The sequence below is a fragment of the Photinus pyralis genome, unplaced genomic scaffold (genome assembly GCF_008802855.1).
Source record: "Photinus pyralis isolate 1611_PpyrPB1 unplaced genomic scaffold, Ppyr1.3 Ppyr1.4_LG7, whole genome shotgun sequence".
Taxonomy (NCBI): Eukaryota; Metazoa; Arthropoda; class Insecta; order Coleoptera; family Lampyridae; genus Photinus; species Photinus pyralis.
This window is the reverse complement of record NW_022170738.1, coordinates 38,226,855-38,252,872: the sequence shown is the minus strand read 5'-3', so window position 1 is coordinate 38,252,872 and position 26,018 is coordinate 38,226,855. Positions and strand designations below refer to the sequence as shown.

At 36.6% G+C, this 26,018-nt stretch overlaps 1 protein-coding gene and 1 long non-coding RNA gene across 5 annotated transcripts; one reads left to right on the top strand and one right to left on the bottom strand.

The window, feature by feature from the left end:
• The first annotated feature begins 2,237 nt into the window (after window positions 1-2,237).
• Window positions 2,238-4,279, top strand: LOC116177012. 3 transcript variants are annotated; one of them, XR_004146583.1, is made up of 4 exons: window positions 2,238-2,757; window positions 2,804-3,216; window positions 3,270-3,424; window positions 3,469-4,279. It is a non-coding gene; the product is annotated as an uncharacterized LOC116177012 (long non-coding RNA). The 3 variants fall into 3 exon arrangements; XR_004146584.1 differs by having other exon boundaries at window positions 3,270-3,927; window positions 4,036-4,279; XR_004146582.1 differs by having other exon boundaries at window positions 3,270-4,279.
• Window positions 4,280-10,316: 6,037 nt separating this feature from the next.
• On the bottom strand, window positions 10,317-23,070 carry LOC116177217 (leucine-rich repeat transmembrane neuronal protein 1-like). 2 transcript variants are annotated; one of them, XM_031496125.1, is made up of 3 exons: window positions 22,840-23,070; window positions 17,640-17,729; window positions 10,317-11,717 (listed from the first exon to the last, which is right to left on the bottom strand). In XM_031496125.1, the coding sequence occupies exons 1-3, from the start codon at window positions 22,909-22,911 to the stop codon at window positions 10,434-10,436; spliced, it is 1,446 nt and encodes a 481-aa protein (XP_031351985.1). In that variant the 5' UTR covers window positions 22,912-23,070; the 3' UTR covers window positions 10,317-10,433. The 2 variants fall into 2 exon arrangements, with proteins under 2 accessions (XP_031351985.1, XP_031351986.1); XM_031496126.1 differs by lacking the exons at window positions 17,640-17,729; window positions 22,840-23,070 and adding an exon at window positions 11,822-11,998.
• Window positions 23,071-26,018: the final 2,948 nt, after the last annotated feature.

Below are 26,018 nucleotides of genomic sequence, written 5' to 3'. Positions count from 1 at the left end.
AGGAAGCTAAAAGGGAATTAACAATAAAAAGTAACAAGCGCGGTTAAAAATTTCAGATGTAAATAGAGTAAATTAATTACGCTGCAGTACGTGTTAGGTATATTCATGATGAGGTAAATCAATTGTAAGAGGTTACGCTTATGAGGTCGACAGCTAAGATGCGGTACCTATAAATATGAGTGTAAATAGTGGGAATAGAGGCGATAGCAACCGGTGTCGACCTACGCTAGTAGTATTAGCAGGATCCCGAAGTAAGCCAAGAGCGAACCCATCGTCTACATCTGTATCAACTTATCTTCGCGCTACGGACCAAGATTTTCGCAGCATTTCCCAGGAAGAAAACAATAAAGTTGAAAATTTCCACGGCGGACCACCTCAAACAGAAGCCACGCTCCAGGAGTCTGTGGTTAGTCCGTGCGTTCCGAATAATATCCCAAGTCCCGGGGGCGGAACGTTGTCCGTTTAATCGCATCGTAACCACTTTTCGTAATTATTGCCATTTTCGAAGCTTCCTGGATTTTCATTATGTTTTTTGGTTCTGTTAGACTTAGACGCAATGCACATTTTACAGAAATGTGGAACGGAACCGAAGGATGCGTGCGAGACCAATCGAATTCAACAGACCATTACGTTCTTTAAGTAAAACTATATACGGTTTGTGTATGCAAGTAGAACCGTGTAAACAATGGTTATTTGTACAACTAGGGAAGAAAGTGAAGTTTTTCAACTCGAGTTCAAATTGAATGAGAGTTGAAAAAACTTTAGAATAATTTTTTCTGAAACTACAAACAATATTCAAAAATTATTGTATGCAATAATGAAGTTTGACACATACCTAGTAATCTAGATGTATGTATGTTTCAATTTTAAATGTCATTATTAAGATTACCGCAGCAATTGTTTTTTACTTTCCTCACTAGAGAGGAAAATCACATTTCCTTCACCCGTTTTAGAGACGAAAGTAGTTGTTTCTAAAGTAGTTTTAGAAAAAATACTATTCCGTATTGCAAATACAAATTAAGTATTAATTTAAAACAATTATCAGAGTCCTCGTGTGAGATCGAAGGAACTTCAGCGCATTTGTGTGTAGCAGATCAGTATTATATTAGCCCGTTTTGACTCCACCATTAGTAACCATATTTCCTTAGTCGGTACCTGCTTCCGACGTCTCGTTCACCCGCAATTCACGTTTTAAGTGTTGAATCCACGATCAGTAAGATCTTGTTGGGTGCAATGATATTCCTTTTGTCGGTACCCACTTTCGACATTTTGGTAGATTTCTCTAAAAACCCTCCACGAAATAGTACTCAATTTTTAGGGCACTTCTCGAGTTTCTATTGGCGACACGAGAAAGAGGGACCCTATCCCTAAAGCTGGGCGCGGCCCCGGTAGGTACATGTATGTACACACTTCCTCCTACAAACGTTCTTCTACGAGTGCGCATTTGCTGACAGCCAGTCAGCCGGCCGGCCAAAGTGAGATTAAAAGCTTTTTACAAATAAATTCGCAAAACTACACTAAAAATCATACCTTTATATCTCCACATCCTTTACTAGATTACATCACCATTAATCTTTACTACAGTCTCTCCGATTACAAGAACTATAACAGCTGTAAGTCGTTTTTTATAACGAGGAAAAAATATTACAATGTAAAGAATAACCCGAACGAAATTTCCGGGATGTCCGAAACGGTCAGGTCAAGGAACCCATACAATGACGATATTGTACCTACTTGACCAAGTGATGATGTGCAAAAATTAGATACTCACCCCCTTCCACTTACAAACAAGTGAGTAGTTTCCACAACCCATTTCATTATTGGTATTTGGCCAGTTATCTTTAATTGTAATTCTTGTGATCATGTCGATTTGAATCTACCAATTTGTTGGGAACAACACAAACGCACTGCTCGTTCCCCACTTTTTGTCCCCGATACGTTATGTTGCCGAAAAATGGCACAAATCACACAGAAGTGGTTTTTTGTTTGGTTAGCTAAAAGATGCGAACTTCTAATAACCGATTTTTTTCCACAGTTGGTTTTGCCAATATTACGTGGTTTTTAGACGTCCAACGTATATACCATAAATTTGAGTAATTACCATGTAAACAGGTACATGAGAAGGGCATTTCAAAACGAACAGAAAAGCACCAATAAATTATGCGAAGTTGTAAAATATGACGTTGGCGATTTTGCTTATGCAAGAGTCAACAGTCACTTACTAAAAATCGAAAATTTATACACGTACGGGGGGGCGATTTATTAAAATTTTTAGATCGGGAAAAAGATAGCTCTTGATGAGCATTATCCAGCATTATAAAACGTGCAACTGTAAATTAACCATAAATTCGTGACACACCCGCAATAACTTGAAAATTTAAAAAAGGTTGAAAGTAATTCGAACCGTTAAGCGTAATATTAAACCTAAGGTGCTAAATAACGTCGATATGAAATTGAGTTGCAAAAATGCCATAATTATTGCGTTGATATAATTAATAAAATCGAATAATTAAATTATACATCTAATCATCGACATTCTCATTTTGTAAAAAAAATGTTTTTTTAAACCCTCACGTGATACTCCGATTGACGTCAATGCTGGCCTCCAATCTTGCCAGAACATTTCTTAATCTACACGACATACGACCACAAGCCTTCCAGTTTTGTCTAATACATCGATAACTACCACGCTTAGTTAATTAGACAAGGATGCGTGCATCTCTATTTGCGACAAATTACGATTAGCGTTCGATCTATGTAATTATTGAACAATACTTTTTAAACAAACTCACCATTCCTTTAGAAGCCGTCCATTTATTTTCACTGTGAAGTTACTACTGAACTGATCTGCATATTTAATGTTAGAACGCCACAAACCAACAGGAAATTCTTCACGCCCGCCGATGAGAAATTTGATCGAAATGCAGACAATAATTGGAAAGGTGTAAAAGAATAGATTTACACGATGTTGATTTAAATAAGACCCTGAATTTTAAATGTGTACACTCAAATAAATGTGAAGATATTTTATCTTCTGCCACCGGAGACCACCCCCGCTCATACTACTACCGTCTAGCCCCGAAATGGCAACTCGAAGCCTGCAAATGGAAACTATAAGATATTTGGAACTATATTTCTGTCTTTTTCACTACTGAAAGAAGTGCGTTTATGGCTGAAGTTCTGGAGGCCTTCAAGGGATTTTATGATGAAAATGATGTAAATGTATTTTTTGGGTAACATGACTTAGGTACCTTACATTGATATTTCAGCAATTGATCACACAGAAACCGAGCTTCAATTTCCACAAGTCTCGGATGCATGCAACCAACGACCGATAGCAACAAATTAGTAACAAATTGCCTACCGGTAAGGCGTGGTAACAGAACAAGATTCGAAAGTGCCTTATGAGTTATGACTGTTATAAGTATGGTACCTAATAGTCAAATCGATAAATAAAAGAATTTTTAGTTGGCAAATTAGTGGCAAACCTGAAAGCATATGGTAATTTAGCGTGTAGTTTCTCGACACAAGACCAGCAATGAAGATGTTTTTTTTTCCGTCACTGGGTAGATCAGTCGGGTTGAACAAAACAACACATTATGTATTTTACAAAAACAAATCCGTAAATACTGAATTTGTGAAAGATTTAGACCAGGTGATTCAGAAAAACGTCGCTCATTCTGCGAATGGTACACAAGATGTCAAGAGAATATGAATTTTCCTAATCCTAATGGTCCGATGAGAGTATGGTTACGAATAGTGGCATTTTCAATAGACGAAATGTCCACTATTGGTCTGGGGTTTGAACAGAACGTCAAAAGACATCAACACCAATTTGGTTTTAATATATGGACTGGTGGATTCGGTCAAAGATATGTAGGACCATTTACTTACCAAGCTACTTACGTGTACTGCAAACGATTTAGGGTAGGTATGGTTCTTGATGCGATAGTTCACAACTGTTAGATATAGCAGGATGGTGTACCTGCACATATTCTAGAGCCGTTCGGGAATAACTTTCAATAAGATTTCCAGAAAAAGTTATTAGCAAGCATTCCGCAAAACCCTGGCCAGCACGTTCACCCGATATAAATCCGCTTGCATTCTTGAATATGAGGGTTTATTAAGAAACGTGTCAGCAAATGGAAGGAGAACTGAAGGGGTTAGTTCTAGAAGCATTTGATAGCATTAGTCCACGAATGCTGACTAGGGTGTTGAATCGACGGTGACATATGCTGTAAATTTAGTTTTTTTATACAAATTTATTTCTTGTTGTATCAATTAACTCATTGGATGGCTATTAAATACGTGGATGATATCAACCGTTAATTGTCCTAGCTAATTATTTATTTAAAAGAACAGGTCCATAATAGGAATTTTCTTAATTAAGCCCCAAAAACGGCTAAACCGGATTAAACCATAAAATGCCAATACAATTCGGATTAAAAATGGCTTTAAGAATATGATATCGGAATATCAGAGCCGTATTTTAAAAAGATGAAGTTTATGAAGGCTCCGCAGATACCTACGAAACGTCGGAATAAAAAATTAACAACTCCACCTTAAACACCATTAAAAGTTGCCATGGAGAAGTGTTGGTTTAGCAAATAACGCCAGAAAAAAACTGTTCGAAAAATCCGATTTTTTCAAAATATTTCCAAACCAAAAAATTTTTCAAGGATTTCTAGACGCTATCTTCTTAGACCTTTGATTGCGCAACTTTTCTCCCATTTATTTTGACGTACAAAGGCGGTCGTTATAAGACAGTACCCCGCGTTCTTCTTCACTCCTATTACTTATGCAAATTGCAGGACACTTCAAATAGTGTGGATTCGGAAATGACGCTATACCTTTCAATTGAGATTGATATTTGTCGATTGATACTTTCTTCCTCAAATATCAGTGACAAATGGCAAGGGTCGATTAATAGAGGTAATATAAATTAGGGTTGGCATTTGAATAGGCCCATTTAGAAAACCCACTGGGTTAACGAACAAAAATCCAGTTAAAACTATACATTTTCCAGTTCAGATAATATAAGATGCGTTTCTGAGATTGGTAATTGTAAGTAATTCAGATTAGTTGAGTGTATTATAGAAAGTGTAAAGCCGTGAAATGTAAAGCTTACACGTGTAATTTTTTCTTCAATTTGATTTGAATTGAAACAATAATTAAGCCCATTAAAGTCATATTTTTTTACATATATACATAACTACCTAATTATACAGGGTGATTCCTATAGTACCTGCCACCGTTTGGGAGCGTATAGGGGGTGCCTAGGGGAAGTCTTTTCATATAGGACACTTGGGGTCGGAAATCCAAAATAAGGGCGCCAGAACCAAATTTATCTTCTGGAATTTCACGCCTGTATGTAGGCAACCCAACCGACCGACGTTTCGCGCGGAGCGATGCAGAGCGAGTTAGCGCGAGGAAGCGACATGGGAGGGAAGGAGGGAAAACGACAGTCAAAAGCAATAACGTTTACAAGTGTTCAACGTAGCCACCGTTGTTCTCAATGCACTTCCTACATCTAGCCAACCACTCCCCTCGAACTCGCGTGAAGACTCCTATGTCCTGGCGAACAGCCTCTCCGGCCATGACGACGCGCGCAATTAAGTCCTCTTCGGATTCGACGGGAGTCTCGTAGACGTGCGCTTCCATCACACCCCACAAGTAAAAATCTAATTGGGTGATGTCGGGCGAGCGGGCAGGCCACTCCACCGCACCTCCACGGCCGATCCATCTGTCCGGATAGGTTTGGTCCAAGTGTTCCCTCACCTGCCGCCCGTAGTGAGCAGGGCACCCATCGTGCCGGAACCAGTGGTCCCAGTACAAGTTCACTGGAACATCCATTAAAAGTTCTGGTAGCACCTCGCGCAGGAAAATCAGGTAATTATGGGCATTTAGACGCGGAGGGAGGATGTAAGGCCCCAGTAGGTTGTCCCCCAGGATGCCAGCCCAAACGTTTAAAGAAAACTTGTCCTGGTATCCTCGCGTAAACGTTTCATGAGGATTGTGCTCCGCCCAGTAGTGGCTGTTACGAGGATTGAAGGTCCCCTCTCTTGAGAATCCTTTCTCGTCAGTAACTAGCACGCTCCTCAGAAAGTTCGGATTAGCTTCTTCCTCCTGGACGACTAAGTTGCAGAATTCCAGCCTCCTTTCATGGTCACCCGGCCGTAACTCTTGCACTTTCTTAAACTTATAGGGGTGTAAGTTGTTGTTGTTGGCGATGTTCCACACTGTGTGTTGACTACAACCCACCTGATCTGCTACAAGTCGAGTGCTAGTACGCGGGTTTGCCTCGAAACGTTCCAACACATCCTCCTCTAAGGCATTTACGAACGGGCGATCGCGATCACGGGCGCTAGTGGGCTGCGAAATAGGAGGAGGTCGGTGTAAACAAACAAACTTTTCGAAATGGGTGCTTAAATGACCCAAGTATCGATGTGCATCACGAATCTGTGTGTAAAGTTAAGCCTCCGTCAGCTTACCTGCAATTGCCCTGTCTCGCACAGTCGGAAGTGAACTTCTTGAAAGACCTGTCTGCAGGGTAACTGACGGTTTGGATACCGCTCAGCGTACGCTCGTCGTGCAGCTCGTGCGTTACCATTTGCCAATCCGTACATGAAGTGCATGTCCGCGTATTCCGTGTTAGTAAAACGTGCCATAGTGTTTATTCACTTGATACCCGTCGTTGCAGACGGGATTTCGTGGGTTTAAACAAAATTCTGATCAAGTGTCAGCCACACATCGCCGCCTGAGATCGCTCCGTGTGCACCGCCGGCCGGTTGGGTTGCCTACCTACAGGCGCGAAATTCCAGAAGGTAAATTTGGCTCTGGCACCCTTATTTTAGATTTCCGACCGCAAGTGTCCTATATCAAAATACTCCCCTACGCACCACCTACACGCTCCCAAACGGTGGCAGGTACTATAGGAATCACCCTGTATATTATATCATATTTTGAAATTTTTCAAATAACCGTCAACCATTTTTATTGATTGATATCGGCTGCCTTAGTTACCATGGATACAATAAACAAAACAAAACCTCCATGATTCCATGGTGCGCTATTCAAAAATCGTAAAAAATAAGGTTTTTATTTTTGGTTCATCACTAAAATTTAAAAAAATATAGGTTTTGATACATCCACGTAATCACGAACAAGAATACAAAAAAATTGACGTTAGATCTACAAGGTGTTATACTTACAAAATAGGTACCAACTTTGGATCAAATCTTAGAAAAGGTGGTCCAAATTTTGTTTTACTGCGCCACTGGATTCTACGTAAAAATATCTAAAATAGGCCGTTTTTACCTTTTTTTCTATCTTACATAGACAGAAAGATATGATAACATCCCAAAAACTCAAGCTTTTCGTGAACGTTTTCACCGTGTATGTGTATCTCAGAAACAAAAGTAGGTAGATTGATTGTGTTTGTGTTATTAAAAATTTCAAAAAAACTGCATATAGGGTCACGAAAACCGCAAGTCTCTTTAAAACCGGCTGAGATACACTCTCAACCAAAATAGGACCACGGTACAAAAGTTTGTTCCACCTTTGCTACTGAATAGCAACTTGATGACATTCACTTGACACAAAAAGTTACATAATTGATCCAAAATAGAACTTGTATAAAAGTTCCTTCAATTTTATTTTCCTGAAAATGGGCTTAAAATTAACACATGTAAATACAGTTTCGCGACCTTCAACTTGAAGTACATACTTCAGTAAGTCCTTAAAATTAAAAAGAAAATTGGGACGTGTAATTTACACTTGATCTTCAGAAAGTGTCAACTGTAATTTCGTTATTGAGCTGATTGAGCATGAGAAATACCTACTACTTTATGTCGCATTATATGCTAAACTGAATTACAACTTCCTAATTTAAAGTACAAGAAATTTACCAACTTAAATTACAATTGATCCTTTCTACATTAGAATTTACTAATGAAAGTTAATGACAAACAAAATAATTTGTTGATTAAAAATTCCCCATAATTTTGAAATTAAATCTGGAATGTACACTGTAATTTATTTCGATAATTCATCAATTGCTTTGCAAAAATAAGTTTAATACAAAAATTGTTTGACCCAAACACAATTTTTCAAATTTGGCAGTATTATTTGTACAAGGTGTCCCAAAAACTGTCCACAGTCCCCAACTTGAAAATTGTAAATGGGACACCCCATATTTTATTCGATTTTTAGATTCTACATGAAACAATAAATCTATAGAAGATAGATCTGTATTTGTTACCGTTTTCGAGATAAAGACTGTTGAATTTTTAATCAAAATTTAAGGCTGTCTTTAAAAAGAGTCGAGGTTTCAGCAACAATATTACTCATAACAGTTTCAAGTTTTATTTTGTCGATAGTAATACAGTCAGCTTTTTACCACCCCCACGTTAGTAAGGGAGGTATTGCATTCGGGTAAAAAATGGCTCCTCACGTTTTGAAGCACCAGGCATTCGAATCAAACAAAATCTCGATAATGCGGTCTGTCGGTCCGTCTGTACTCTCATTTCCGGCTAAACGTCTGAACCGATTGGGGCAGAATCACGCTTGCGCAGGTGTGTGAGTGGTACCTGTGCTAGCCCCAGCAATTTTTTTCCTTTTCTGTCGCCCCGTTTTCAGATTTTGGTGTTGAATTACAAGCTGGAAACAGTTCATATTGGGTTACATATACTACGTTGCGAATGAAGCACTCCTTGGAAAAAAAACAAGCCGAATTTGCATTTCTGTACACAACCCTAAAAGCCGGGGAACCCAAATAGATAGAACTAACTAAAGGGCTAAGTTTGAGGAAAGTTTGCAGGCAGTAAACATAAGAGGGGGAAGTGAACCGGAATTTCTGCGATTTCTTCGTGAAATAAATGGCGGAAATATTAAACGCAGCGGAGAATCATAAAACATCTGGTGGAAAAGACCGATTATAAAAGACACTATCTGTTTCAGAGAAAGCAAATATCAAGGGGGGGGGGTCAATCCAGGACCTCTTAGACGAGATGGGGCGATTTAAGGCCTGCAAATTACATAGCAAAGTCACTGTACGTACTTTAAAAACACAGCATATGATAGCTAGGCAAATAGTATAGAATTCGTGATAGGTACCACGGAATATCTTACATATGTCGCCACACACTTTCTTCTATTTTTCTTTCTTCAATTAAAGAACGGAAAGAAGGTGTGACGTTAGAAATAATTGATGTGATCTGCAAGGAAGCTGGTCATGGAAACATTTTCTTGAAGCCAATGTTGCGGGGGCTGAATCTTCCGACATGTAATCCCTTGAACAACGTACTTATGGACAAGAAGCTCTCCTAGCAAAAACATTATTGAAACAGGGGCTTTACAATAATTCAACTATAGGTTGGGTGATTTTGCTATTGTTACAGTTATTGCCAGAATTGTTTCCATGGTAATTTTTAGCACAGCCTGTTACTCCCGTCGAATTATCATAAAGCCCCATAAATGCGGCAGAGACGTAGACACCAGAACTGGAATCCTTAAATAATTGAATGAATCGCGGATCCGAGTCCTCAGAAGGCACTTTTCAATTAAAGTTCAGGATCAAAATAAGACACCTAGTAGTACTATGCATTGGGGAGTGTTCGGTCTGATACCGAAATTAAAGGTAAAGGGGACACTCAGTGGATGTCTTGGGTATCATTTATCGGGGATATTCGTGACAGTTATCCACCAATTTGGTCTCGCACCCCAACTACCCCCACTTAAAAATTTAACACGTGACGTATTATTTAATATGTTGGTAGGGTTTGGTCAATAATTAATTCAATTTAAACAAATACAAAAGAATGGATTTTGGCTATTTGTTTTATTTTTCTTCAGCTAGGAGCATGTTTCATATTCATCGATTTGTTTCTCCAGAAATTGTGCAAGAAGAGAATCTGTACAATTACCCAATTGCTTGAGTTTTCCTAAATTATCTCCTGACTTAACTTCGGTTTAGGCATTTCTGTACAGGGATTTTAAAACCTTTAAAATTGTATGTAAAGGTATCACTCGCTAGTGCATGCATATTACAATGTTTAAGTAAAATATGGCGTCCATAAAATGTCTCAAACCCTCCCGATTTAAATTGAAGTGTTTTTTTGCAATTTTTCTTCATCAATCTTAGGATTTACTTATATACGGAGGGCGCATTTTGAAACGAAAGCTTGCTTGCGTGCTATGCCTACTCATTCAGTAGTAATCCTGAAGTTGTTTCAAAAATAGAAAGTGCACACACTTTATTTACGTACATACAAAGTTTTGCTACTGTAGAGCTCAACTGAGCCATATAGGTAAGCTTCTCTGTAGAAATATATTTTTATTTAATTAAATTTCAGTCTAATATCATCTCAATCTTATAATAAAATACAAACTAATAATCACATATTAAAATGGCACTTGATAAACACAGGCAAAATTTAAAAACGACCTCTCAATAAGGAGATGTCTTCAACACTTGCGTTATCTAAAACTGGAGAGCTGCTATACCTTCTGAACCGTCTCCATTTGCATCTGGTCGCAAACTCAATAAATATAAAAACAACTATTACGACAAACAAACACACAACAGTAGTTTGTAAACTCTTAATCGAGTCTAAGACCTGCAATGAATTTAGCGTCTGTTCGTTGACAACAGGTGGCGCTACTGTTGCCCCAGGCTTCACTGTTGTTGTTGTTGTGGTAGTTGAGGGGGCGGTTTCCGGTTCCCGATTTTTATTCCCTTGGTACTCTTCAACTGTTCGATTACATGCGATGCCTCCAAAATTGGGATCAGTCGTTTCGGTACCTCTATACTCAATGCGGGAATCATTAAGGAACTTCAGTATTTCGACTAAATCAGCGCACATCCACAGGTTCTCACTTATGTCAATAACGGTCACCCGAGGCAAATGTTTTCTGAAGCCACGAACATTGAATTTAGTTAAGTAATTATCATCTAAGTACAATTCGGTTAAGCTAGAACTAAAACTGAAGCTGTACACAAAATCGACACTCCTCAATTCGTTGTTGGATACATTTAACGTTCTCAAACTAGTCAAGTTGGTCCACTTTTCCATCTCCAGGTAGTCAAATTGATTGGATCCAATTTGTAGATTCTTGAGCTTATCGAAATATCGAAGAGTATCGGGCTGAATCTTGTAAAGGTAATTATAGCTTAGGTCTAATTCCTCCAGGTTAGTCAGTTTGTAAAACGAATCCGGATGTAAAACTTTTAAGTTGTTCCTGGAAATGTTGAGCTTTTTTAATAGAGTACTGAACCTGAAGATCCTTTCTGGTATCTCCACAATTTGATTTTCGCCTAGGTCCAATTCGTGTAGATGACGGAGGCCTTCAAAGGAATCGGGATTAATCAGACTAATTTTGTTTCTCGCCAACTGAAGCGTAGACACACAGTTTAAAGATGTAAATGCTCCATCTTGGATTAGCTCCACTTGGTGATCGCTCACCGATAGCTCGCGGATGAGTTGAGACTCAAACGTGTAAAACGCATTTTTGGGAAGACTCTGTATGGGGACGCCTTTGTTAAACTGCACGATATTTCCTTGGAAATCCTTGTTCATCGGATTGAAAGTGAGCTTATTGCCTTGGTAATCCACCAGGGATTTAAATGTTCGAGATAGTCGATTCGGCGCGTCTACGCACTCCGACTGGGCGAGAGTGGATTCGAAAGAAAGAGCGAGTACGAATATTAGATGAAGCATCTGAAACAAAAAGAACTTAATTAAAAATACTTGAAATTGGTTTTCCCCGCGCTATATTTTTCAATTACTGGAAAAGACGCATAATAATTAAACAATAGGCGTACCTTCCTTGATTTTCCTCTTAACACTAAAACTTCACGAGATCACTTTACATGCTAACAAAACTGCAATGAATAAATCGTAATCACAAACGGCCAAAGGATTCGGCGTGCGTGTTATCGAAATATACAACAAACATATAAATAGAAAGTTAGCAATGTTAGTGTGGTTTATAGTCGTTATCTTTCTGATGATACGTAACTACATTATTGTGTCAACAACCAACAAAATTTACCAATAAGATTAAATGAACCGTTTGCTTACAAGAGACAGTTGGGGTACTTAGTAAAAAAATGATTCCCACGACTATGACGAGACAAAACAATGACGAAATTTAATTCGCCCATGTGTTAAAATCGAGGTTAGCATGAAATTGTTTACATTTGCATTACACACTGAAAAATGCTATATTTGGAGATGTAATTATGAGTTTGACCATTGCCCACGCCGAAATTTCCCTTTCAATAACAATCACTGGATTTGTTTATCCATTCATTATGCCCAACTTAACTTAGCTCCATCGTGCAGCAATTTGTTAGCTAGCTTGGAGTAATCGTACCTGAGATTTGCATGAGATGTGAAGGAATTATAAGTTGACTAAAATTTTACCTTTCATCCCTTGGAGAATCTAAGTGGGAAAGTAACCTCCTCATTAGAGAACATTACAAAAATGAAGTGTAGAGGACTCTTTGTACTCTTGAATTCTTTTCAACGATCTAAAGAACTCCAGGCATTAAAAAAAATTAAAAATCACAACACATATTGCCTTAAACCAATAAAGAGCTTTATAATTTCCGTTGTTGAGTTATTTACCTATTAGATTTTTAGTGGTTGACATTATGATGTATTGTCAATTGATACACACAACCGAACTACACAATCCAAGCTAACATTCCGAGGAGGAGATCGACACCATGCAGGAACAGATGGAATAGCAGATGAACCGCTGTAAGGACTACAATAGACAACGAACCACTTTGGGAAGAAGTCAACAAATCGCAGAAAGGAAGCATAGTGTCTGTAAAAATAATGCAACATGTCAGCAGTTTGGCCAGCACAATTCTGCGACTTCATCATCTAGACGACGGAAGTTGGAGGCAGAAGCTTGAGTGAAGAGGAATTAGGGAAGACTAGCATAGAAGAAGCTACTGCGATCGTTTAGAAAAAGCTTTAAAAGGAAGTGCTTTAAAGTGCCATTATTATAGTCACGGATAATTTGGATATTATGGAAACAATATACATTTCATTCGGAAGGTCAGAGCTAAACGAAATGATCTGTAAAATTAAACAATACACAAAGCAGATCAGATGGATAACTTTATCAAATTCATTAGTTTGCTTACAAATTTCATAATCATCCCACGAAATTACGATTTGTTTGCCTATACAGGGTGGAAATCTTGTCTAGAACAATAAATATAACTTCAAAACTACAATGCTGCAAAAAAAGTTTTTAACATTGGAAATGTTGATGGTTTCACGAGTGTTCTAGTATACGGGTACATTATGAGTTTCTTTCAAACTGCGAGAAGACAACGGTGTCTCATCAAGTGACGATTTTACTGTACTCGACCGTGATCGGCAGGTTAAGGAAAAGTCACGGATACTGTCGATAGGGTACTTCCTTAATAGTGCTCAATTGTTTTATTAATTACAATCAAAAGTTTAATGATATAATAAATTACTTTGACATAACTAACAAAAGTGTTACGTCCAAAAAAGAAATGAAAAACATTTGAGAAAATAAAATAACTGTTTATTTCTCGGCAATATATTCTTTTTGTTTACCTTCACTACCCCCAATGCCTACTACCCAAGTGTGCAACCTCAAGGGTAACTACTACTAGATTATCGTTGTTTGCGCCCGTCCATTTCCCAGTTTAATTTCTCTAATTGTCAATCCCCTCACCAACATGTGTTGCCCTCTAGTAACACGCCGTTACTCTCACCAATCTAGTCCAATTCGAGTAATCCTCTGAATCCTACTCCTTTCATCTCTAGCTATCCTGGATATTTTTTTTCGAACGGCCACCCATTTTTTTTTCTTCATATAAGAACTTAAATTCCTTGTACCATCTCTCCAGGTGATCATTATTTTGGTTCTATACCTAGTGGCTACATCCGCTGGATTATCCACGGTTGGCATCCAATTGTGCCAACCTTTTTTAATAAATTGGCGCAATATTACATTCGTAGATGGTTAAAAATTCTTATTTATTCTTTTCTTAACGATAAACGATGACCTATTATCGACTAAAGATTAGTTAATTATTAAACTGTTTCAAAAATGACATGATTAAAATGTAAAAACATAATTGTAATAGTATTCTGCGAGGTATTCTGTGTTCAATCATAGTTTATTTTGAATCATTGAAAAGAGAATCAAAAACTCTCATTAATTATGTAAAAATCCAATATGGTTCCTATTTTTCCAAAAAAGTTGGTAGATTCATAGGTTAATAACTGCCATCTTGCATCTCACTTCTATAATTAAGGAGATAAAGGGTTTACCACTTAGACCATATAGTACATGGACTGCTAATTGTAACTAAAATATGGTCAAGGACATCGCCTGGGTATTTGAGTTTCAGGGTAAACGAGTCTGCCCGAAGTTGTCCGATGAGACACGATTTGAGACTGTGAACCTATAAATTAACAAACGTCAATTAATCAATCGCGTAGATATCCCAAAAAAAGCAAACTTATTCTTATTTGTGGACGTATAGCAAATATTGAAGAGTATTTAAAGCTTCCCGTACTACGCGGTTACTATAAAGCTGCTCTTTAAGCGATCCTAGTGGTGTTTACACGACTTTAGTTTACCCTGAGATTCACATACCCACGACTACAGTGCCCTCTATCCGTGACCATCCATTTTGTATTGAAAGCATAGGGCGAATAGCAGTCCATGTACTACATGGTCTAAGGTTTACCAATAAGGACGATAGGATTTTAAACGTTTAAGGCGGCTATGTTGGATGCCAAACATTTGACATATGCTGTCAGTTGCCATCAGTAAGGCCACAGAATAAGACCTTCACAGAACAGAAACATAAATGGCGCTAAATTGTCACTGATTACAGCGTTTCCCGTGGTTGTACGGAGAACTATTTATCGCAGACTCAAATATTTTTTTGCAAAACCTGTAATTTTGCTCGTTACAGGAAATATTTTTACCGTCGATTTTATACGTACACATGGTTTTACACATGTCAATTTTGACTTTTGAAAGATTTAAAATATGAACAAGTTATGTGACCGTAAAAAGTGTTGTGTGGCGGATTGTAACGATAAAATATCAAAAAGGCATCGTTTCCCATATTTTGAAACAGATTGTTTTGTGCTTGAAACGCGAAGAGGGTTGAAATGTGCTGTTATTTCTCTCCTATTTATGCAAGGTATGGAATTTATAAATTACCAACGATATAGGCGCAAAAGGGTGTAGACTTAAGTTTTATATTTATATAGACGTAGTAGATACTTATATTGTAATTCGTTTTAGATAATTCAACAACTTCCCACCCTCGCTTCTCAAGTAACAAGTAAGCACCAGGATCAAGTTAACATTTGTTGTCAAAAGCTTGTGTGACAATTTGCTGAAACGGTTTTATTACCTCTTGGAACAAAAAATTGAGTTCTCAAGATATTTTTTAACAAAAATATTTAGTCCAAACAGCAATTAAAACCAAATATTTCGTACGACAAATCGTTATGTAAGGATCTTTTTGCAAAGTGTTTAGTGTTAACATCTACAAAGCGTAAGTTCCACTCACTTCTGAGTTTTATATGTAATTTGTAAACTGTAACTTAAGTTCTCTGTGTTAAATAATGTAATGTGATTGTATCTAAATACACTTTAATTTAACAACTGTGTATTCTTTATCGATATTTATGATTTAGATCGAATTGGGGGAAATTACTTCATGGCTTTAGAAGCTGGTCACCAGATGGCGCTACTCTGATTTTAATGCTTTAGTTCACAGCACACCCACCAGGATCCGCCAAAATACCATACAAATTTGTAACATTGCTGTTTCTATTCTGAGAAGGCCGTATTCTGTGAGTAAGGCTTGCCATTTCATCATGAACCAGTTCACGTTGCCTCAACGCTTGGAAATTATCCAACAACATGCCACACAGCGAACGCTACAATGGACTTATTGCGTCAACAGTTTGGTGAATCGTTGATTTCTCAAAATGGCCCCCACAATTGGCCGCCAAGATCATGCGATTTAACACCATTGGACTTCTTTTTGTGGGGCTATGTGAAGTCAAAGGTTTATGCGAATAAACCCAAGACTCTTGACGAGCTCGAGGCCAACATTCGAGCGACCATAGCTGCCATTCCACCCGATATGATCCACCGAGTCATCGAAAATTGGTCCGATCGGATGAGCCAGTGCAAAAAGAGCCGCGGTGGCCATTTGAACGATATTTTGTTTAAATCATAAATGGCATAAAATACAGCATCTAATAAAACCAATCAAACCTAAATTTGACCAAATTTACTGTGTTTTATTTCAATTTAAAATCCTATCGCTCTTATTGGTAAACCCGTTATTTTTAATTCGACGCATACCCGTTTTGTTTAAATAACCTTTAATCCGGCCCGAATTTTCCCAACAATTTTGAATAGCCCATAAAACTCTAAAACTTCGTCAACTTGACCCATGCCTTCAATAATGTAGCGAACATTCCAGTAATTTCTATATGCATCGAGGTGCCATGAAAGATTAGTCATCGGCGATAAAGAACGAAAGCGGATGTGACGTAATCTTTCATGAGAATTATGAAGTGTTTGGTCGAGAACTTTTTGAAGGGTCCTTGAACACTCCAGAACATTCTAGAAAGTTTCTACCAGCACCTACTTGACATACCTAAGTATTGCACCCTAAAAAAATTTACTGAACTAACTTACTCTTTGAAACAAACTGAGCTTTATGGCACTCGGTTTTTTTTCTATTTCAGCTATTTTCATTGATAAATTCACGGTGGCTCAGATGGCAACTGCAAAAACTTAAACAGTCATAAGCAGCACAAGTTTCCAGGTTGTTACTTTACCCATGAACAAAACTGTTCACAAGACCCAAGTGCTTTATTATTATCTACTTATCTGTTATCAACTTGTCAATAGAGTACATACTCGAAATTATACATATGTTGATTTCGTCTCTCGGTTTATAGTTATTGGAATTGTCCTAAAAGTCAACTTAAATAATACCTACTTTGTGTCCATCCGTAAATCTGTCTGCTTAGATCTGTAAACAGGCCCACTCAAAAATGGGTACCTATTATCATAAACCATAAATAATATCGCAATTGGTACATTTTAATACCATAGCAACTGAAGTACGTGACGTCAAGACCTTAATTTTCTCCACTACCTATTTTTATTTAGTATGCAGATTGTGAAAATATTATGCCGATACCTTCGCACAATCCACGGCATCGTACGGAATTTGTTAAAGGTAAGCAACACGAAATCGTGACGCAAACCTACATTGATAGAATATTATGATCAGCTTAATATAGTAGGCACTAATTTTAATTGATGACAATTGATACAAATTACAAACAAATGAATGATAATATTTTGTAAAAAAAAAATGCAATTGAATAAAAGCGAATACCAAATGTAATTGCCACTTCGTGCAATTCATTTTCTATTAACATTTGCCACATCCCTTTATGAGTTTTAATTAGGTAATTTGTCAAAAAAGGGATAGCACTTCCGAAGAAAAACTGATCATCGCTACTAACTAGATCGACCCATCAAAAAATGTAAATGTCGAACTGGATGCTTACACCAAAATTATCACTTACTCTGTTAACAAAGCAATCCAGCAGCTTCGATGATTCCTCGCTTCGTTTGACGCGTGATCGAGTTTTCTTATTTGTACTACTTTCTTCTTCCTGCAAATAAAACATGAGCAATGAGGTGATCATACAGTCATAAATTGGTTAATTCAATTGTAGGTCATTTCGTGGTAGCTAATACTATGCGATCAAAAGTGAGTTGCTGTCGAGTCACCTTTGGAATTTTTGTTTACATGGGAAATCGTACTTAACTTAAACCTCCAAAGGCGACTCGACAGCAACTCATTATTGATCGCCCGTTACCCGTACCCGTTCGTGCGTAACCTAGGCTAATAAATCGTTTTAAGATGTACCTATCCACAAGTTCCTTAGCAATTTTGAGTTTAAGCCCATCTCCAACCGTAAAAAAACGATTTAGCGCCATTCAAATAAAACGCATTTATTACCTAATAAAAATGATTAATAATTGTGACTGGGGGTTAAGTATTTGCATTGCGCACTTTCCGCGTTGTGATTTATCCGCGACATACATAGGAAAGCGTAGGTTGCGCGATCATAGAAGCGACCCGTCAAATTTACGTTGGTTCCGTTTTGATGGCCCAGCGGCAACGAAAGAAGATAAAAATAGGGGAGTGCAGTTTGCGGATAATAGACGCAAGCCGTCAAATTTGCGTTGGTTCCGTTTTGAAGTTGAAGCACGACAATAATGGAAAAATTAAGACAGCGAGATAAGCAGAGACCGTGATAGTGTATAGTTTGGTCTGCAAAAAGTGCGGAAGAAGCGAAGTTATTTCGAAAAAGTTGCGAAAGAGCAGCGGCAGCTTAAATCGAAAGACCGTTTTTAAGAAAACTAATCGCAAACTCAAAGGGTCAACCCTCGGGTCAACATCACAAAAGAACAGAATTTCAACTGTTTCAAGCGGGCCAGTATAGGCTTTTTTGTGTGAACAAGACAAAGACAAGACAAAATACAGGGTGTTTTTTTTGGGAGCTTTAGTTAAACGTTTCTGGGAAAGTAAAATAGGTAGGTTTTTGAAAATTTGTACTTAGGAGTTACGCTGAAGGCCGAATCGATGTAAAATATTTTCAAAATGACCGCACTTTCGGAAACACCGGAAGTAGATAGTAACTTCGTTATTTTAAATAGCAACCCCAATTTTTTATTGGGTTTTTGGATTCTACGTGAAATTTCAGTTCTTTGGATACCCATATATCGATATCTGCCATTTATGGTTTTTAAGTTATTTTGACTTTAAGAAAAAAAATGGCGGATGCAGATGATACCTTGATAATTGATTACTTGAAAACGGTTGTAGTCATGGCAACCTATGTTTATCAGTGCATATAGAATGAATACACCTTTCTTTTAGTGTACTTAAAAAAAGTTAAGTTGCGTAAGACCGCCCCTATGGAGATCCAAATTTATGAAACTTCAAAGACTAAAAACTCAGTTTTTTTTTTATGGAATCACAATTTTCTTAATATTGCATGAGATAAAGAATCGAAATGGGCATATTTTGACAATACATGTTCCTATAGCTATCTTTAACAGTTTCTGACTTATTCCCATTTTATTGAATTGACACTATTTTTTTCGAATTTTCTTTTTAGTAGTCGGCCATGATTTTATAACAATTGAATTTTAAACAATTCTAGTGACACTAATCCGTCACCTACTGTTATAGGTTAACATAAGTTTTTCAAAAATCGAAAAATGACTTGGTTTGATTTATGGTGAAATGGACAGAATCGCGGCACATGCTTGCCGTACATTCATTCAAACACTGGAACGAAATTGTATGAATTTTGGAAAAGTTGTACCCCCAAATGCACTACAAACCGTTGAAGCACAAGTGAATATTTAAGAAAATGAATTGAATTGCAAATGCAAGATTAACAAAATAAATTCAATGTAAAATATAAAAAACTTCGTTGAAACATTTTTTGTATGGAATTGTTGGTAGAACAGATATCGCATTACCTCTCTGAATTTTTACACTTATACGTTGTTTAAGAAATTCAGTTGAACGACTCTGTCTAGATTTCTCAAAAATTTTCCGTCCTATATCCTTAATAAATGACTTATTTATTAATGAATTATTTAGACTAGAATCAATGATATTAAAAAATCCTTTTCTTGAAAATGCAAAAAAAATGGCATCAATTCAATGAAATGGGAATAAATCAGAAAATGTTAAAGATAGCTATAGGAACATGTAATATCAAAATATTCCAATTTTAATTCTCTATCTCATGCAATAGTAAGAACATGGTCACTTTGAAGTTTCTTAAATTTGGATCTCCATAGGTGCGGTTGTACGCAACTTAATTTTTTTTTAAGTACCTACACTAAAAGAAAGCCCTATTCATTCTCTATGCACTGATAAAAATGGATTGCCATGACTATAACCGTTTTCAAGTAATCAATTATCAAGGTACCATCTGCATCCGCCATTTTTTTCATAAAGTCAAAATAACTTAAAAACCATAAATGGCAGATATGGACATGTGGGTATCAAAAGAACTGAAATTTTACGTAGAATCCAAAAATGCAATAAAAAAAATAGGGGTTGCCATTTAATATAACGAAGTTACTATCTACTTCCGGTGTTTCGGGAAGTGCGGCCATTTTGAAAATATTTTACATCGATTCGGTCTCCTAAGTACAAATTTTCAAAAACCTACCTATTTTACTTTCCCAGAAACGTTTAACTAAAGCTCCCAAAAAAACACCCTGTATAAACATGAAGCAAGTGGGCAGGCCGTAAGGCAAACTTATCTACATTATATTTCCGACCATTATCATTTCCTGTAAACTTCATATACCACGACAACGAGCCTTGACCCAGGGGAATTTTCAATCAAGATGACTTCCTTTGAGATTCGTGCTACCTCGGACTTAATATTTATTTATCGTATGGGTGGCCCTCTCGAGTTACAGACGTTTTCAGATTTCAGAAACAACATTTGAGGGTATTGTAATTTTGATAGGATTGAAATTAGGTATCTTGTTTTTATTGGTTTAAGCAGTTTAAATGTTACAGGAAAGACTCCTTCAGTTTTTTAAGATATTGGCAACGTGTGAAGTTTCAATTAGTCAACAAAGTTTGTATTTTATGTGTATATCAATAGAACTTAACTGGGGGAAGGTTAACTTTGAATGTGTTGGATTATTTACTGTTTAACATGTTTGTGTTCATTCCCTCATCCCATTAAAATGTACAAATGTATTAGCGCCTTAGAAGTAAGTTCGAGAGTAAGATTATTAAATATTCAACATATTGTTGTGTAAACGTCAGGTGTACGTTATTTGGACTGAAATGATACCTTGTATATGGGTTAAATATTAAAATTAATTTGAATTTGGTGGAGTAGTTCTTCTAAGGCCGTAGCTTTGGCGCCATCTATTAGTCCTTTTGCGATTTAAACGAGGACTTAAAATTACGGAACAGACAAAAGAGCGGGGTTTTTAAATTGGGAGAAAGAGTCGTAATTGTTCATGCTCGTTGCTCTATATCCTGGACAAAACTAAACAAGATACGGAGAATCGCATACGAACTCGTAGACATCGATTGGCAAACGTTTCACATGAACAGACGGACGTACAGACGGATGGACAAAACCATCACATACGAGGAATTTCTTTCGAACAATTTCCCTAAAATAGAGGAGGATTTTGTATCTTCGTCTCATACTCATAATTTTTCAAAAATATTACACAATACAGAGCTTTAAAAAATTACCTACGTTATAAAATAGTGCCGTTTAGGGAAATACGGTAAGTATAGAAATATGTTTTAAATTTTTATTATCTTCAATTTATTTCTTTTTAGTGCACTTTCACTTTCAAAAAATAAAAAGTGCATTTTTACGCTCCTTATATGTACCTATGTTTGTCTGTCTGTCTAAGTCACAAAGACTCCGGAACTACACCACTTACAGACTTGGTATTGGTGTCATTCGATCAGAAATTAAAAATTATTTCATGTTTGTATTCTCCTTAGGCATGAAATGTCCATAAGGGCTTTTAAAATCGAAAAAACAAATTTGAAAGTGCACTCTTCGCCTTTTCCTCACAAGCGCTTTTCTTTTTTGTCCTTTATCTGTCTTATTCCGTAAAAATCAAATATGCGCGTATAAAAAATAAGAAAGTTGTTGCCTGTAGTTTCTACACCTGTTATTAAATGGAAATTCTGATAACAGATTCAGTGCCAAGCTACACAAAATGAAAACGAAATTTGACATTTTCAGTTTTCACTTTTTGAAACGTGTGTAACAAACACCCGTTTCATTATGATGTTCATATCGGACTTGTATCATTAGTAATGTTGTATCATCATTCCCTAAATTAATCTGTATGGTGACAATGTTTATTAATGAAAAGGTATCATGCAGATTAATTTATGGAATGGTGAGTAGTGACAAGGCAGTTAAATTATTAAGCTGTCGGTTGTAAATAAATATTGACTAAGGAAGTATATAAATTTAATATGCATTTAGCTACTGGCTATATTTAGACAGACAAATTCTTTCCTAATATAGTTTACACCCATAGGTATTTCAACAAAAATAATGTTGATCCTCAGTTGATCCATACACTGCTGGAGATAATTTACTTTTCGATTAAAGTTGTTCGTATTGTAAGTATTGATCGTATAGCAGTTGCTGATTAGTTTATAATTATATGCTTTTTAAGCTCGTTCTTAAGTACTTAAGCAAATAAGACAACATTATCAGTGAATGCGATTTTTTTACACAACTTGGATTTCCTCGCACAGCGCAGACTGTCTCAGAATGATAACGGCTGGAACGCGTCTTAATTTATAATCAAAATCGTAGTAAACATAGAATTTGTGGAAATCGGAAAAATCATAGTGTTTGAATTTCCCGCCTTTAGTAAAATGGTACCGCAATCAGCCACTGTGGCGCCTTGTCCATTTTTTATGAATATAATATAATTTCCAAGACGATTTCTCTTTTCTGAAATAAAAACTAATACCATCATAGAACATACCGAGACTTATCACGAAAACATAGCATGGCATTTGGATTTGGCTAAAGAATTTGTTAACATAATTTATTTCGATCGCCTCCAGATCAGTTATCATAAATATTTCGATTACCGCGATATAAATAAAATAAGTGCAATGCACTCAGAATCACGCAGTCTAACCTAACAAAATGAAAGGTGACACGCATCACATACCTCCCCTAAAGCGTTTAAGAAAAAAGACGAACTGTACGTTTGTGGTGGGAAAAGTGTTGCAACGTCACTCATTGTCGCACTCTCGAAATCACAATAAACAAAAACACAAAATGTAAATAAACATACGAAAATACACAAAAGTACACGATCGAGATCAAGTCAATAACTTGCACTCGCGGTAATAGCGATTTGAATGCTTGTTGCGCGCGGGCGGGTACAGTAAAGATTTACATATATATCAACTTTAGTAAGTTAAGCCCCTCTCTCTTCCAAATAAATAATTAAATCGTTTCTTCAATGATAAATACGTTTTATAGCATTACGTTCGCGCGGAATGTACTTCTTTGGAAGCTCTTTAATTGGTTAGGGTTGGTTTGGTAGGGCACTCTGGTGGTAGCTACCCCTATCACTATTCTACGATAAAACAGAGAGGTTTATTTATTATTTTGTGCATGTGCCAAATAAATAGTACGATCATAACATATTATGGTCTAAGGCGCCACTACCTATATATGCTCGTTTATAGCATGATTTTCACCCACTTTTCATTTTAATTGACAAATAACGGGGGATCAAAAATGAGTTGCTGTCGAGTTGCCTTTGGAAGTTTAAGTTAAATACGATTTTCCATGTAAACAAAAATTCCAAAGGTAACTCGACAGCAACTCATTTTTGATCGCATTGTATAATAAATTAAATTATAATTGTCAGTTTCCACATAAAATGGTAATTTACTGGCGGTAATTCTGATTCCCTATTTTGTAGCGTTTTGCGTGAATAGGTATTTGCTAGGGTGAATGAATCCTTCACCCGAGATTTACCTCGAGATATATAACACTCAAATCGTTCACACTATGCATATATAATTCATAATCGTTTTTATTTTTGTCTGGCTCTACAAGGTGGTACACACAACGTTTCGTCCTTTATAAACCATCTTCATATTTTCATATGGACCGGAAAAAAGTAGGTACATAGGTACTGTATTGAGTAGCATTTTTCATTACGAATATGATTCTTTATTAAGTACCTATACCTAGCATTTAAACGAACTATCAATTAATTATTTTGACATTTTGTCCACGCCTACTACCCCAAAATTTTAAAAAAGAATTTTTTCAGACTTAAATAATAAACAATTCTTTTCACTACTAGATAATTATCTATAATCTATAAATTTATAAATCTTATGAAAAATGCATCGGAAATGGTAACGTCCTTTATACACTACTTAAAGTACACAGATTCATTTTTCGTATCTAATTTTGTTGATTCTATTACAATGGTTACTACCTACGCCATTAAATCCGGCAACATATAATTTCATTTGGCAATATTTCAAACACATATCTCTTTTATTATACAATGCATATCTCCATATTGACAATGCGCAGTTTGCGAATGCGCATTGTTACTCCTGGAGTCACTGTAATTATTACAATATGCGATATGCTTGCCTTTACTATAGAAGCATCTGTGGTTAAAATTTCGAAGAAATATCTCTATAAATAAGAAAGGTGACATTGCGCAAACTGCGTATGCGCACATTAATCGTCAAGATTTTTCTTGGTTGAGGCATTGTATACCTACTAATAAATATACAATGGTTGAGGCTTAGATGTTTGTATGATCTAAGGGTTGAGGTGCCAAAGCTATTGGCTACCGAATGTAAAATGAACGAATTAAAAATTTTGGCACATGAAGTAGTTATTGTAGTTAAACTTTAAATCCTCGGACGGACGGACAAAGTGACTACAATAACGCCTTACAACACGAGTTGTAAAATGCGCTAAAAACAGCTCGTTTGTCGCGCGTAATGTTGGTTGCCTACAACCGTCTATTCCATACCATGATAGGTACATATCATCATGCCATGGCAGTGATCAGTTTTTTTTAAGTAGGTATAGTATACATATACCTACTATTTATAGTTCATAATATGTATATGCATTTAAGAAAAATTCCCTGTATAATTTTTAAAACAAAAAAGTTATATTTTTATGTGCACTATAAAAGGATGGTTTGTGGAAACTATGAACAAAAATTGAAACAAAAATATTCGATGTAGGTACTCAAAAAATTACAGCACTCCCAATAGACGAATCGATATATAAACGTAAGTTTTCATACAAAAAGTACATGTCCCCGCGGCTTCGTAAGCGCATAAACATTACAATCTGTCTTAATTCAGTTTTTTCCCGTTTTTATTTATTTATTATGCCTTTATTTTTGAGTGGGCGGGGTTTCAGCTAAGGCTGTTCTACCAACCCAACCCACTATACATTTACAAATATCCATGCCCGAACCCGGATGCGAACCAGGGACCCTTAGCATCACAGTCCAGCTTCAACTGAACTGCGCCACATGGGCCGTACGTTCCCGTGGGAATTTCAGGAAGTAATTTCATAGTACACCCTTGTCAAACCTCTACTATTTCCGCAGTTTCGACTGTAAAAACATACACACATATATATTTTTTCCGTTCCCCTACAACCGCCAAAGAACCTAAATGCAAATTTCAGCTGTGCGTTGTTATCCGTAACGGAAGAATTTTATATATGTACATTGATATGTTATTTTTGGAAGACGGAGGGGATATACTTTTATAGGTATGTCTAGGTAGGCATTTAAAGGACTACTTGTGAACTCTGTAAACAAAATCAACCAAAACATCAACAAGTTAAAAACGTGGTCACTCGCGACCGACGAAAGCGCATTTTCCGCGGACACAATCAGTAATAACTCGGGAAGGAAGGGACTAATCCAAAAGATCTTTTATCGTTCTGGTATCGGGGAGAAAGAAAGAAACCACAACGAAAAAGTTTAAACTGGAAGACTAGTAGTGGTACAGATGGACAAAGTGCGGACAATAGCGTTCATTTTCTTTCCTTTTGGAAAATGCGCTAACAATATGCGACGTACTACAAAAATTACAGCACTCACAATAGACAAGTCGTTATGTAAGGGGAAGTCATTATCAAAAACTTCTTAAACCTAACCTGACCCCTTACTTTAGTTGTAAACAACTGAAGTACAGTAAGGAAGGTACGCAAAATAAAACGCCGAAATGCCAAAATTTTGTTTTAATAATAAGTAATAATTATTATTATGAAGATTGTGAAAGTTCAGAAATTTAGTCGAAATAAATCTCATTATAACATATGTTCATTATTAGGTGG

Excerpts from the sequence above, each read along its gene's own strand:
- LOC116177217 (XM_031496125.1), bottom strand. The coding sequence starts at position 22,911 with ATGAGTGACGTTGCAACACTTTTCCCACCACAAACGTACAGTTCGTCT. Across the intron at positions 17,730-22,839 it reads TCTTAAACGCTTTAGGGGAG|GAAGAAGAAAGTAGTACAAA; the intron begins GTATGTGATGCG and ends TTTTATTTGCAG. Across the intron at positions 11,718-17,639 it reads TGGATTGCTTTGTTAACAGA|ATGCTTCATCTAATATTCGT; the intron begins GTAAGTGATAAT and ends TTTTTGTTTCAG.